This window comes from Staurois parvus, unplaced genomic scaffold (genome assembly GCF_062004578.1).
Source record: "Staurois parvus isolate SC_StPar_1 unplaced genomic scaffold, SC_StPar_1.0 ptg000151l, whole genome shotgun sequence".
NCBI lineage: Eukaryota > Metazoa > Chordata > Amphibia > Anura > Ranidae > Staurois > Staurois parvus.
This window is the reverse complement of record NW_028317947.1, coordinates 3,123,256-3,137,111: the sequence shown is the minus strand read 5'-3', so window position 1 is coordinate 3,137,111 and position 13,856 is coordinate 3,123,256. Positions and strand designations below refer to the sequence as shown.

Below are 13,856 nucleotides of genomic sequence, written 5' to 3'. Positions count from 1 at the left end.
GGTGATTATAGTTAAAGAATGCTTGTTCATCTACTGGGTTTATGGCACTAGTTTTGATGTAAATTGAGTGTGTGTAGTAATTCTTAAATTAATATTTAAAATATTAAAATGTTCTATAAACTAATACCAAAATCTCTTGATTTCAGAATCTGAAGATATAGAAGAACCTGATAAACTTTTGAAGCAAGGCTATCTGGAAAAAAGAAACAAAGGTACAGCCATGTGTGTCTTTTGCAGAATTGTTCACAGGAAGTGACCACTCTTGAATCTTGCTGTAATTTTGTGTAGTTGCATACTGAACTTTTGATGTATACATACATACTCTAATTGGCCATAACCTTATGACCACCTGTCTAATATTGAGTAGGTCACCTTTTGCCCCCAAAACAACCTTGGTCCATTGAGACATGAACTTCAAAGTAACATCCACATGAATGGTAGGACCCAAGGTTTCCCAGCAGAACATTGCCCAAAGCATCGCACTGCCTCCACCAACTTGTCTTCTTCCCATAGTGGTAAGTAAAGCACACGCACCCAGCCATCCACATGATATAAATAAAATTATGATTCATCAGACCATGCTACCTTCTTCCATTGCTCTGGAGTCCAGTTCTGAAGTTCATGTGCACATTGTAGGTGCTTTTGGCTGTGGACATGGGTTAGTATGGGCATCCTGACCTGTTTTCAGCTATGCAGCACCATACGCAACAAATTGAGATGCACTGTGTGTTCTGACATCTTTCTATTGGAACCAGCATTAACTTTTTCAGCCATTTGAGCTACAGTAGCTTTTCTATTGGATTGAACTATATGGGACTGTCCTTGCTCCCTACGTGCATCTTAGAGCTTTGGCTTCACATGACCCTGTTAACGGTTTGCTGGTTTTACTTACTTTGACATCTTCTGATAGGACCTGACCACTGCAGAGTGGGAACATCCCAGTCGCGACCCTGTTGTCTAGCCATTACAATTTGGCCCTTGTCAAAGTTGCTCAAATCCTTAAGCATGCCCATTTTTTTCCGCTTTCAAAGAGAGAAAGTCACAGACTCCCAGGCAATAGCTGTGCAGGCAGTTTTCCGCCACCCCCTCCCCCCCCCCTTGCTCCTCTGGTGCCCCGTAGCGCTTCTCTCCTCTCATGCCGGCTATCTGTTCAGTAAGCGGGTGGACTGAATAAAGGCATAATCCTCCTCAACATGGAGAAGTTCAGCATGCGACCAATAAGACAGTCACAACCGTTGCAACATAACCTTCCTCGGCATTTGTTCTCCTGGTCTTTTCTCTCCCTGCTCTCTATCCTGAATAGATTCCCTGCAGCAGCCGGCAGGATGGAGAACGGGGAGAGAGAAGACCAGGAGAATGAGTGGGGAGGAAAGTTTGAAAAGTTTGACCGTTTTTACCAGCCATTTTTGTGTATTGCCAGACCTTCGTGTACTGTGTTCGCAACAGACCACTTTCCAAGTCTAGAGCTCTGGCTCCAGTATGAGCCTGTCTCTGAAGTACTCATTTATATGTAGGCCATGTGGGGTAAGCATTGGGAGCTAATTCTTTTTTAGAACCACTACTGCTGCCTTTTTCTGTTGGTTTCCAGAGAAAGAATTAAAAATCTAAAGACTAGGTGGAGTGTCGCACATTTGCACTCTCTGTTCTCTGTCTCCACCATTCAGTGTAAGGTAGCACCTTCCTGCCACTGCTCTTAATTGCAAGTGACAAAGTGAAAACTCTTGGCACTTTTGATTCAGAGACTGATAGCCTTCCATTCTTTGATTAAGACTTTTGGACAGAGTGTCAATTATGTGGTTTCCCCTGTAGGTTCTTCCGTCTCTCCATGGGATTGAAATTTGGAATTCACAAACCGTCTTTTGACCTTCTTAAACAATATTACACTTTCCACTCTTACTCACATGATTGCTTTACTTGTTGCCATCAACTCTGCAAAGTGCGTGTTTGAAGTGGTGGCCTTATCTTGCAAAGAACTTTTTCGTAAAGACAAGGTAGTGTTGAGGCCAAGAGACCTCTTTCCTTCATAAGGTGGTTTCAGCCTTTCACCTCAAACCAGACCATATACTTCCAACCTTCTTTCCCACTCTAGTACATCAGAGGGCAATTTCTCTTCTTTGTCTGGTAGTCATGTGTGCTATATAAGTTTAACTAAGAGCCATTGTTTCAATTATGGACTCTCTCTTTGCCATATCAGATGGTTCCCGTAAGGGGAAAAAAAAATATTTTATATTATAAAAGTAAAAGAGGGCAACATAAAACTAGTGCCTTATTTGACACTTTTTCATAAACAAACGCATCAATATCAGGTTCGATGGATGTAGTAGCAATTTTCTGCTAGACCTGTGAGTGCTTCTTGGGCTTTTTGATATCAGATCAATATTTCCCAGATTTGCAAGGCTGCCACCTGGTCTTCTGTTCACATTTCTTTACGTTGTACTATGTAAAAGTTCAGGCTTTATCTTTGGGCTTAAGCTCCTCTAACCTGTAGACATTCTCCAGTTTTTTTTTCTGTTGTGTTGTAGTGGCCCTGTTAGCATTTGCTGCTGTGTTACCCACCTCTAATGTAGACTGCTTGTGAATGTCCCAGATATCTTTAAATCCAGTGTCCCTCAATGAACAATATAGAAAACTGGATTCTTGAACTCAGTGTAAAATCCTTCTTTTTTGGAGTTCATTGAGGGACACAGGTCCCACCCTCAGTGGTTATGACTTTGCTCTGGGCACTGCTTTGTTACAAAATTTGAGGCGTGCTTAGAGTGGGAAGGGTTTTACTAGGCTGGCCAATATCTTTTTGTTCGCCAGTGTCCAAATCCTCCCATAAGCAGCAGTATAAACCAAAGATCTCCTTAATGAATTCCAAGAAAAAGATTTGTATGAGTACAAAAAGGATTTTAATCAACAGGTACTTTTTGCACTTATTTAACAGATATAATGAAAGGCTTTCAATTGCATATTTAGTAGACCAAAAAGGAGCAAACAAGAGAGGTTAATTTTTGGGTCTACATACAGTTTGAGTCATTATTGAAGCACAGCCTGGTAGTCATAATTTGCATGCTTGCTTGTGCAAAATCTTCTTCGCTACAGTGATGGAATCTTGTTCAGGAGATATCATGCAGCATACCATGAGGTGGGAAAAGAATGTTGTTTTGTGCTTGTCTGTGACATGTTTAATGAAATAGCAAGGAGAGGTTGGAGATTTATAAATGCAGTCTCTGAGGACTTTTAGAAGATGCCATTTACATGACTGGTCTCTGAGCCAGTGCTTCATCCAACAGTATTTCGAGCACATCTCCATGGAGTGCAACTGTATTGGCTTCATTGGGGCTTTTCAGTTCTGGATAGGCTTTTCCACTCTCTTTTCCACTTATACGGGAAACAGCCTCTCTATAAAAATTGAAGATTAATTCACTGCACAATGTGGTAAGCACAAGCATCTTTCCAAATTGGGGGATCACTGTTAAGGGTCAGTTAAATATATGAGGAAATATATACTGATCACCCATAACATTTTGACCATGCACCATAACATGACCACCCACCTAATATTGAGTAGGTCCCCCTTTTGCCACCAAAAAAAGCCCATGTTGAGCATGGACCCCACTAGACTTCTGAAGGTATGTTGTGGTATCTGGCACCAAGCCGTCAATAGCAGATCCTTTAAGTCCTGTAAATTGTAAGGTTGGGCCTCCATAGATTGGACGTGTTTTCCCAACACATCCCACAGATTAGATTGAGATCTGGAGAATTCAGAGGCCAAGTCAACACCTTGAAAACACCTTCTTCCATTGTTCTGCAGTCCAGTTCTGATTCTCATGTGCCCCACTACTGTCAATCACAGCCATTGAGCCAATGAAGAGAGAATGGGGTCGGGGCCAAGCCGCAGTCTGTGTGTGAATGGACTCGCAGAGCAGTGGCTTGGGAGCCCCCATAGCAAGCTGCTTGCTATGGGGGCACTTGGCAGGAGCAAGGGGCCGGGAGCGCTGGCAGGGGACCCGAGAAGAGTACACAGTACACGGCGGTTTTCTGGTCCCATCTTCTGATAGCCAGCCTCTGGACCTAGGAACTGGATGCCAATCACCTGCAGTACATGCTAACTGCTTCCGGATACCATTGCACTGGACTACAGATGTGCCTTAATCTATCTTTTAAAATGTGAGTGTTCATTTACACCATTGTGTACCATTAAATATTAACGGTTTGCATTCAGTGGCGCCTTCTTTCATTCCTTTTTTACATGTGAAATAGGAGATCTGCTTCTGCTCTACTTTGGAGGCAGCCTGGAGGTGCTAACCATTTTGTGGTTCCCCGTGGTCTTTCTACTGGATCCACCAAGTGGCCCTTGTCCCCCTCTCCCCTCCATCGTGCCCCTTTTTACCTTTCACCCCCCCCCCCCTGTGGGACTATGGACCTAATTATGGACATCTAATTTTGCGCCAACTCACCCCATGTATTTACTGCATATACAGACTGATTTTACTGTTGTGGGTTTAGTAACACTTTAAATATAATTACAACTTAAGACCTTTTTCTAATTTTATTGTGGGTTTAATTTGGACATTTAATAGTTTGCCTGTAATGTAACCCTGTCTTCCCAACACAACCAAGTTTTCCCAGCTTTAAGATTCGATTCTAATTTATATACCTATTTCAATAAAACTTAGACTATAGTGTATCAAAAAGACAAAGATAACATTTTCTAATTTTTGTAATTATTCTTTGTTCCAGACCATGGTTTATTTGGGTCAGAATGGCGGAAGAAGTGGTGTGTTCTTACCAACACAAGCTTTTGTTACTATTCCAATGAGAGAGGTAACTGAACAGTTGACTTTATTGGTGATTATAAATTAGAGAGGAATTCTACATGATGGGTTTGAGAGAAGGAGGGCTAAAGACAGTCTTATTTGATATTATAACTTATCTACCTGTGGTTTACTCTCCAAGTCTCTCTGTCTGTAGTTATATGGTAAGTGGAAATATTCCTAGAGGAACTAGAGGAGTGAAACGTGGAGCAACAAAATAAGGTACAGAGGTTGGTCCTACACTAGATAGGATGGACATAGGACTTCTAAGCAGTAATACTCAACCTTAATTGCAAAACAAATGCTTGTATAAAGAAGTGTAAATGCTTCAGAATGATGCAGTTTAACAGAAAACATTTAATTATAGGTAAAGTTCCAAAAGGAGGCTTCTTGATAAAGGATTGTAGCGCTAAGCTGGTTTCGTACATCCGCAAAGACTCCCGTCGGGATTCTTGTTTTGAGCTTGCTTCTCCGGGTAGCCGCAGTTATCAGGTAATATCCAGTGCTTGTAATTCAAAGCGATAACAGAGGTCAAATTGCCTAGCTAACTCTTTTTTTTTTTTATCATCTTTCAATTGTCAGTTTACAGCTGCCAGCCCAGCAGAGGCCAGGGACTGGGTTGACCAAATACAGTTCTTGGTGAAAGGTGAGTTTAACTGCATCCTTTCTCTTTTGCCAAAACTACTGGCAAATCTTTTGCCAAATATACAGGTGAAACTCGAAAAATTAGAATATTGTGCAAAAGTCCATTTATTTCAGTAATGAAACTTAAAAGGTGAAACTAATATATGAGATAGACTCATTACATGCAAAGCAAGATAGTTCAAGCCGTGATTTGTCATAATTGTGATGATTATGGCTTACAGCTCATGAAAACCCCAAATCCACACTCTCAGAAAATTTGAATATTACATGCAATCAATAAAACAAGGATTGTACATAGAACAATATCGGACCTCTGAAAATTATAAGCATGTATATGTACTCAGTACTTGGTTTGGGCCCCTTTTGCAGCAATTACTGCCTCAATGTGGTGTGGCATGGAAGCTATCAGCCTGTGGCACTGCTGAGGTGTTATGGAAGTCCAGGATGTTTGTTGTAGCGGCCTTCAGCTCTTCTGCATTGTTTGGTCTCATGTCTCTCATCTTTCTCTTGGCAATGCCCCATAGATTCTCTATGGGGTTCAGATCAGGCGAGTTTGCTGGCCAATCAAGCACAGTAATCCCACGGTCATTGCACCAGGTTTTGGTGCTTTTGGCAGTGTGGGCAGGTGCCAAGTCCTGCTGGAAAATAAAGTCAGCATCCCCATAAAGCTCGTCTGCAGAAGGAAGCATGAAGTGCTCCAAAATCTCCTGGTAGACGGCTGCGTTGACCCTGGACTTAATGAAGCACAGTGGACCAACACCAGCAAATCACAGACTGTGGAAACTTCACACTGGACTTCAAGCATCTTGCAGTGTGTGCCTCTCCATTCTTCCTTCATACTCTGGGTCCTTGGTTTCCAAATGAGATGCAAAAGTTGCTCTCATCAGAAAAGAGGACTTTGGACCACTGAGCAACAGACCAGGTCTGTTTTTCTTTAGCCCAGGTAAGACGCTTCTGACGTTGTTTGTTGTTCAGGAGCGGCTGACAAGAGGAATATGACATTTGAAGCCCATGTACAGAATCTGTCTCTGTGTGGTGGTTCTTGATGCACTGACTCCAGCCTCAGTCCACTCCTTCTGTAAGTCCTTAACACTTTTGATTGGCCTTTTCCTGACAATCCTCTCCAGGCTGTGGTCATCCCTGCTGCTTATGCACCTTTTTCTTCCACACTTTTCCCTTCCACATAACTTTCTATTAATGTGCTTTGATACAGCACTTTGGGAACATCCAACTTCTTTTGCAATTACCTTTTGAGGCTTTCCCTCCTTATGGAGGGTGTCAATGATGGTTTTCTGCACAACTGTCAGGTCAGCAGTCTTTCCCATGATTGTGATTCCTACTGAACCAGACTGAGAGACCATTTAAAGGCTCAGGAACCCTTTGCAGGTGTTATGGCTTAATTAGCTGATTAGAGTGGGACACTTTGAGCCGAGAATATTGCACCTTTTCACAATATTCTAATTATCTGAGATTGTGGATTTGGGGTTTTCATGAGCTGTAAGCCATAATCATCACAATTATGACAAATCGCAGCTTGAACTATCTTGTTTGCATGTAATGAGTCTATCTCATATATTAGTTTCACCTTTTAAGGTGCATTACTGAAATAAATGAACTTTTGCACGATATTCTAATTTTTCGAGTTTCACCTATATATAAAGAATGTTGTATGATTTTGTGCATGTGTGTAAAATCTGTTAAACAGCAATCCAATTTTAGGGCATATGGAAGGGTTATGAATTTCACATAATTGCAGAATGTATGCTGGTGAGCAAAACTGCATTTTTGAATAAACCAGCAATGTATAAAACCTTGCACTTGGTTCCTTTACAAGAGTTTGAAGCAAGATTATTGTTGAGGATTAATATAATATGCAATGCAAGTTAAAACACTCTAAAAACTCAATGAAATATTTTGTTGGTAATGGTAACAAAAGTATACTACAAGTCAAATTAGACTTTTAACAGGAGTGGACAGATGTGCTGTTAAAGTATTCATAAAGCTATAAACTACCTTTCAGTATGTTTGGTGTAATGTCTTGCTGCATACATGTTTTCTTGAGAAAATAATTTTTTGTGAACCTGTTCCAAAATTTCTCACCTGGAAATCCTGCCAGTAACAGTACTTCCTATGCATTATTTAGCGTTGACAATGCTAAACCACTGCCTCACAAATGGCAGTGGCATAGTCAGCAATGTGCACTCAATCAGTTGGGCCTATGGGCTGCCTATCACATCTAGAAATGTTATCAAGTCTAGGGAATTGTAAAATACCTAAGAAGGGGGGGCATAAGGAATGACCTGAAAGCTTTCATCTTTAATAACGTAGTATTAAACCCAAAAGCAAACATTTATTATATTGCAGTTTATCAATCCTTTGATGTAGTATGATAGCCGGACAGAACTTTCGTTATTCCAGGTGGACGTCATATGCCGGCATCCCAGAACGCACCTTGGACGCGGCCATGGGCCCGCGCTACAGCACGATCTATCACTGGTTGTGTCCATGACCAATCACAGCAGATCACATGAAAACTGTAAACAATGAATGGCTTCCTTTCATGACATTCATTGCTTACAATTGTGTTGCTAGCTGTGATTGGTCATAGTGATCACATGGTACAGACAGGGCCAATCACAGCCCATCTGTATCATGTGATTTACCTGTGGCCAATTACAGCTAATCACAATATATACTGAATGAATGTGTTTCATTCAGTAAAAATGGTTGTTTATACCAGTGAATTTCACTGCTGTACGCAATTATAATGTGTAAACAAAAAAAAATTAAAAATGGTAATCACTTGCCCAAAGTAGTACATTGTTGCCATTGGTAACACTGTATTGCTCTGGTCATGGGTAAAAATGTTTTTTAAAAAATGTAATAAGTTTTTTTTAAAAATATTGAAAATTTTTTTTTTGCATACTGTCACCAATGTCCCTGATCATATAATGGCGTTGTACTGCATTGGTGAGTGTATGTATTTAAAAAAATATGAATTTTTTTTTTTTTTATTTCTTCATTGTCCAAAAAATTACAACCTCAAAAAACTCGCCATGCATGTTACTAAATACCTCAGACTGTCTGCTTTCCAAAAAGGGGTCATTTGGAAGATATTTGTACTGTCCTGACATTTTTGGGCCTCGAGACTTGAGCTCGGCCATCAGTACATTAGGATTGATCGATTTTCAGATATATACAATAGTTTGTGGACTTTATAACTTTCCTACAGACTAAATAATAAACATTGATTTGTGTTATTTTCACCAAAGAAATATAGCAGAATACATTTTTGCCTACGTTTTTGAAGAAAGATTATTTATTTGCAAAAAGTTATAATAGAAACGACAAACAAATTGGATACAGAGCAGGCTATTCATGACTGTGGGTTATAGGCCACCTATAGGTGAATGGACACTGGTCAATCAATTAGAGAGGAGGTCTTCCTCTGTATAACCCCTCCTAAACAGGAAGTACCTCCGTTTTTGTAGTAAGCAATGACATTCCAGAAAGAGGAGTGGGACTTCTGTGTCCTGTGATGTACTCCAAGAAGTGGATTTTACAGGTAAGTATGTAGAAGAAAAATCTAATTTTCTTTATCGTACATCATGGGGCACAGAGCAGGCTATTCATGACTATGTGGGATGTCCCAAAGCAATTAGAAATTAGAGGGAGGGTGACACCATGATAGCCACCGTCCATAATCCCTCAGGACCTACTACTGCAACCAAAGGCAGAATCCTCTGCGGCTTTGACATCCACCTGGTAGAACCTTGTGAATGTGTGAAACGAAGACCATGTAGCAGCCTTGGAAACCTGAGCCACTCACACCTGATGGCAGATTGCCTAAGATGCCCCCACACTCCTTATGGAGTGTGCCTTCATCCGAAAGGTTGGGACTTTACCTTTCAAACCATAGGCTTAAATTATCAATTGGTGGATCCAATGAGAAATGGTCGCCTTGGATGCCGCCTGCCCCTTCCTAGGCCCCTCTGGCAGCACAAATAGAGCATCTGACCTGTGCTGTCGCCTTCACGAACACCTTTATAGCACGAACCACATCCAAGGTATGCAGAGATCTTTTTCTTGCTGACTGAGGCCTACGAAAGAATGAAGGCAGAACTATGTCCTGATTGAGATGAAAACTAGAAACCACCTTTGGTAAAAAGCAACGATGAGGTTGCAACACCACCTTAGCATGATGCAAAACCAGAAATGGTTCTCTGCGAGATAGAACTGCCAGCTCCGACACCCTTCTGATTGCCACTAGAAACAACACCTTACGAGTCAACAAGACCAGTGGAATCTCTCCAATAGGTTCAAATGGTGGCTTTTGCAAAACCTCAAAACCAAGTTCAGGTCCCAAGGACACAAAGGCAACCTGACAGGAGGAGCCATACCCATCACTCCCTGTAAAAAGTGTGGGCCAAGGAGTGAGACGCAATGAGCCTCTGGAAAAAAATAGCTAATGCTGAAACCTGGCCCTTAATGGTACCAACACACAAATTCTTCTGCAACCCTGTTTGAAGAAACTACAGAATCCTGCCAATCACATACTTTTGTGGGTGCCATTTGTGAACCTCACACCATGCAATGTAAGCCTTCCAGGTTCTGTAATAAATGATCCTAGAAACTTCCTTTCAAGCACCCAACATGGTGGGGATGACAGAATCCGACACTCCCCTATCCTTCAGGATCTGGGTTTCAATAGCCACACTGTCAAATTTAGCGACCGCAATATAGGACCTTGAGACAACAGGTCTGGCATGGTGCACAGCCCGTCTACTGCCATCTTCACTATGTCTGCCTAAAAGGCTCTCCTGGGCCAGACCGCAGCAATCCGTATCACCAGAATAGACTCCTCCTGAATCCTGCATAAGAGACGCGCCAGCAGCTGGATTGGAGGAAAGGCATAAATCAGTGAAAACTGGTTCCAAGGAATCACTAAGGCGTCTACCTCTGCTGCGTGAGAATCCCTTACCCTGGACACAAAAAGACAGACCTTGTTGTTGAACCTGGACGCCAGTAGATCTACATCCGGGCAACCCCATCGCTGGCAGATTTCCTTGAAAACATCAGGATGCAAAGCCCATTCCCTGGAATGAACTGCCGGCAACTGAGATAATCTGTGACCAGTACTCCCTGAGCTCTGAGTAGCTCAGAGCAAGAATTTTTGTGAAAACTCTGGGAGCCTTGGCCAGCCCAAACGGTAGTGCTATAAACTGGAATTGCTGAGCCCCTGCCTCAAACCGCAGAAATCTTTGGTGAGGAATGAATATTTGTACATGCAGGTATGCATCCCTGATGTCTATAGACGCTAAAAAATCTCCCTCCTGTAGGGAGGCCACTACTGACCCAATCGATTCCATATGAAATGATCGAACATTTAGGAACTGATTTAGCCCCTTGAGGTCTAAAATAGGCCTTACATCCCCATTTGGTTTTGGGACTGTATACAGGTTTGAATAAAACCCCTGAAACCTTTTGCACGCTGGAACCTTCGTGATTCCTCCTTGAGCCAATAGGCAATCGAGTGCCTGAAATAAAGCTCTTCTTTTCTCTGGATTCATTGGTACATTTGATCTTAAAAACCGAGGAGAGGGAAATACCTGAAATTCTAGTCTGTACCCCAGAAAAATCTTGGAAATGACCCATTTGTCTTGGATTAGAACCTTCCATGTGGCCACAAAATTAGAGGGTAGAAGAGCACTTTTACCCCCTGAAATATTTTGGATATGTTTGTCCAGATCTTCCCCAAACAGCCATTCCTCGTGAAAGGGAAAACCTGCCAACAATTTTTTGCATGGCAGTTGTGCTGACCAACTCTTCAGCCACAAAACCTTACGCATGTGCACTGATAAGAGGGCCAAGTGAGAAATTTGCCTAATTGAATCCTTAAGCGCATCAACCATAAAACACAAAGCACACAGAACATCCTCCAAATCTTTGGCTAAGCATTCCCCCTGCACTGATGGCCTTCCAATCCGCTACTTGACACGGTTGGAAAGACTCTTTCAAATGCTATTAGCTGCCACAGCTGGCTGTGCGGCAGAACCTGCCAGGGAGGAGGCGGCCTTAAGGAGAGACTCAAGCTTCCTATCTGCTGGGTCCTTAAAAACTGGTACATTATCCACAGCACATGTTAAAGGTTTATTCAGGGATGAAACAGCTGCATCCACTAAAGGCAACCCCCATTTCCTAACAAACTTTTGTTCCATGTAGTACAAAATAGAAAACTCTTTGGTGGAACAAAAACCCTGCCTGGGTGATCCCAGTCAGCATACATAATTTTCTCCAGAAGAGGATGCACCGGAAAGGCCTGAGTACTCTGTGAAGGCTTTAAAGAGCCCAGGGAAGAATAAGTAACCACAAAAATAGAGCAGAAACAGGCCACCTAGAATGACACGAGTGGCTGGTGTCATAGTCATATCTCCGACTCACTTAGTATGTAAGTGTGGATCCATAAACCCAGAAAATGCATACTAAACAATATGGTAGTGTGACAAGAGCACCCCTACCTAAAAAAAGAAGGTTACTGAATGATCCACGCGGAGTAATATGGATTCAAAAATTACAGGCAATACTTTATTTGATCACATAGATCATAAGGAGGTTAAACATGAGCACGGTGAACATGTCAAACAATTAAAATCTTTTTAAAAGCACTTAGCGTCTTCATTTCAGGGTCATTTAGGCAAGTAGAGTACCATATAAGGCAATATAGGGTAATGGTGAGGTTTTGGTCCTAGGTTTCCATGAATTTCCAGCTTGTATTAGAGTGAACCATATATTCAGCAGATATGTTCCCAATATAAGTCAGGATGTGTAGAGTAGCCTCCTGGTATATGGAAGCTGGAACACAAAAATACACAATAAATGTATGAAAATATAGGAGCTGAATCACGTCCAAACCTCACCAAGCCTCCCTCTACAGGAATTAGTGGACACTTTCATTACCTTCTCAGTTGTAAAACTGTCATACCCGCTTCTCAAGTGTAGGGACTTCCTGGGTAGCCACCCCAAGTGAAACAAAGTCCACAGTACCAAATAATTCTGGGGATATATATAAAAATTATTGTATAGAACACAGGCATCAAGTAAAGCCCTGAAAGCAAAAAACAAAGTATGGGTAAATTACCATCGATAAAGATCAAGAGGACTCCCGTCGACTTGAAATAAGATCAGGTTCTTGATGCTTGTTCAAAGGTGCATATAGGGGTGGGAAGCCAGATAGTCACAGTACGTAGATTCCAAGCACATATATTGTGTATGTAGCAGGCCGTAGATACCTGAGTCTATATACCCACTGAAGGGTTTCCAAAAATTACTTAATCTAAGAAAGTTGAAGCGGTTTGAATAGGATATGGCTTTGTCACAGCATACAATGCCTAAATAGGATAGCGTATAAGTATATATATATATATATATATATATATATATATATATATTATCCTCTAAAGAGGATTTCCAAAAGATTCCCCGAATATACAGGGTAGATTAGGCCCGTATAACATGCCCTCTTAGCTCCAGATATGCTCTATAAATCTACACAGCTGTAAGCTTAAATAACTTGCCACCGGTGGAAGGTATACTCCCCTAGGGGATTGCCGTTTGCGAGCCGCTGTAGTAGTAGACTTTATGGTAGTTTTCAGAGGGCCTCGTGCCTTCTTAGCAAGGAGCTGTGACACCGCCGTTCCTTCCCACCTCGTGGGCGCCGCACCCTATGAAGACGCCGAGCGTAGTGACGTCATTACGTTGACGCGTTTCGTCCGCCAATCACCGCAGACTTCGTCAGAACTGATGAATAGAATAAGAAAGAATAAGTAACCTCAGAGGTTTCTATCGGAGGTAGCCCAAATCCAGACCGTACAATAACAGTGAGGTCTTGGACTAAAAGTAATGAGTCTCTGAGACTGGGAGGCAGAGACTTCCTGCTTCTCCTCAGGCTGTGACTGCCTGACCTTCTTCCAGCTCTTCCTCATCCTCAGGCTCCACCCATTCCTGCTCTAGGATTGGTGGTTCTAGTGAATGGGATCTTTCTTAGTCCCCTGAGAAACTGATGCAATCATCCCAGCGATCTTATCTTCTAAACTCGCTAAGGATGAGGCAAGATCAACCTTGGTTACATATGCTGAGGCAGAAGCCCCAGTAGTAGCCACAATGCCAGATAGACGCAGCTGCTCAGACTGCCCAGTCGCTTCTGGCCTCTCAGGTGAGGATATTACAGCGGACCTTCAGCTCGGTTCCTCGCGACCTGTCGGTGGTACATTAGTGCCATTTCCTGCTGCACCTCCCCCACTCCGCTTACTTCAGATAGCGCAAACCTGTTCATCTCCACTAGTAACACAGATCACAATAATACAGCTATGCAAGTAGTGTGCTGAAAAAACACTCAATGCAAATACTGCCTTA

At 42.1% G+C, this 13,856-nt stretch overlaps 1 protein-coding gene across 1 annotated transcript in view; it reads left to right on the top strand.

The window, feature by feature from the left end:
• SKAP1 (src kinase associated phosphoprotein 1) overlaps positions 1-13,856 on the top strand; it is a 551,061-nt gene that overhangs the window by 415,294 nt on the left and 121,911 nt on the right. Inside the window, exons 5-8 of the mRNA XM_089674345.1 lie at positions 147-212; positions 4,726-4,809; positions 5,167-5,291; positions 5,382-5,445. Coding sequence (XP_089530471.1) covers positions 147-212; positions 4,726-4,809; positions 5,167-5,291; positions 5,382-5,445 — 339 coding nt within the window. The remainder of the gene's footprint in view (positions 1-146; positions 213-4,725; positions 4,810-5,166; positions 5,292-5,381; positions 5,446-13,856) is intronic.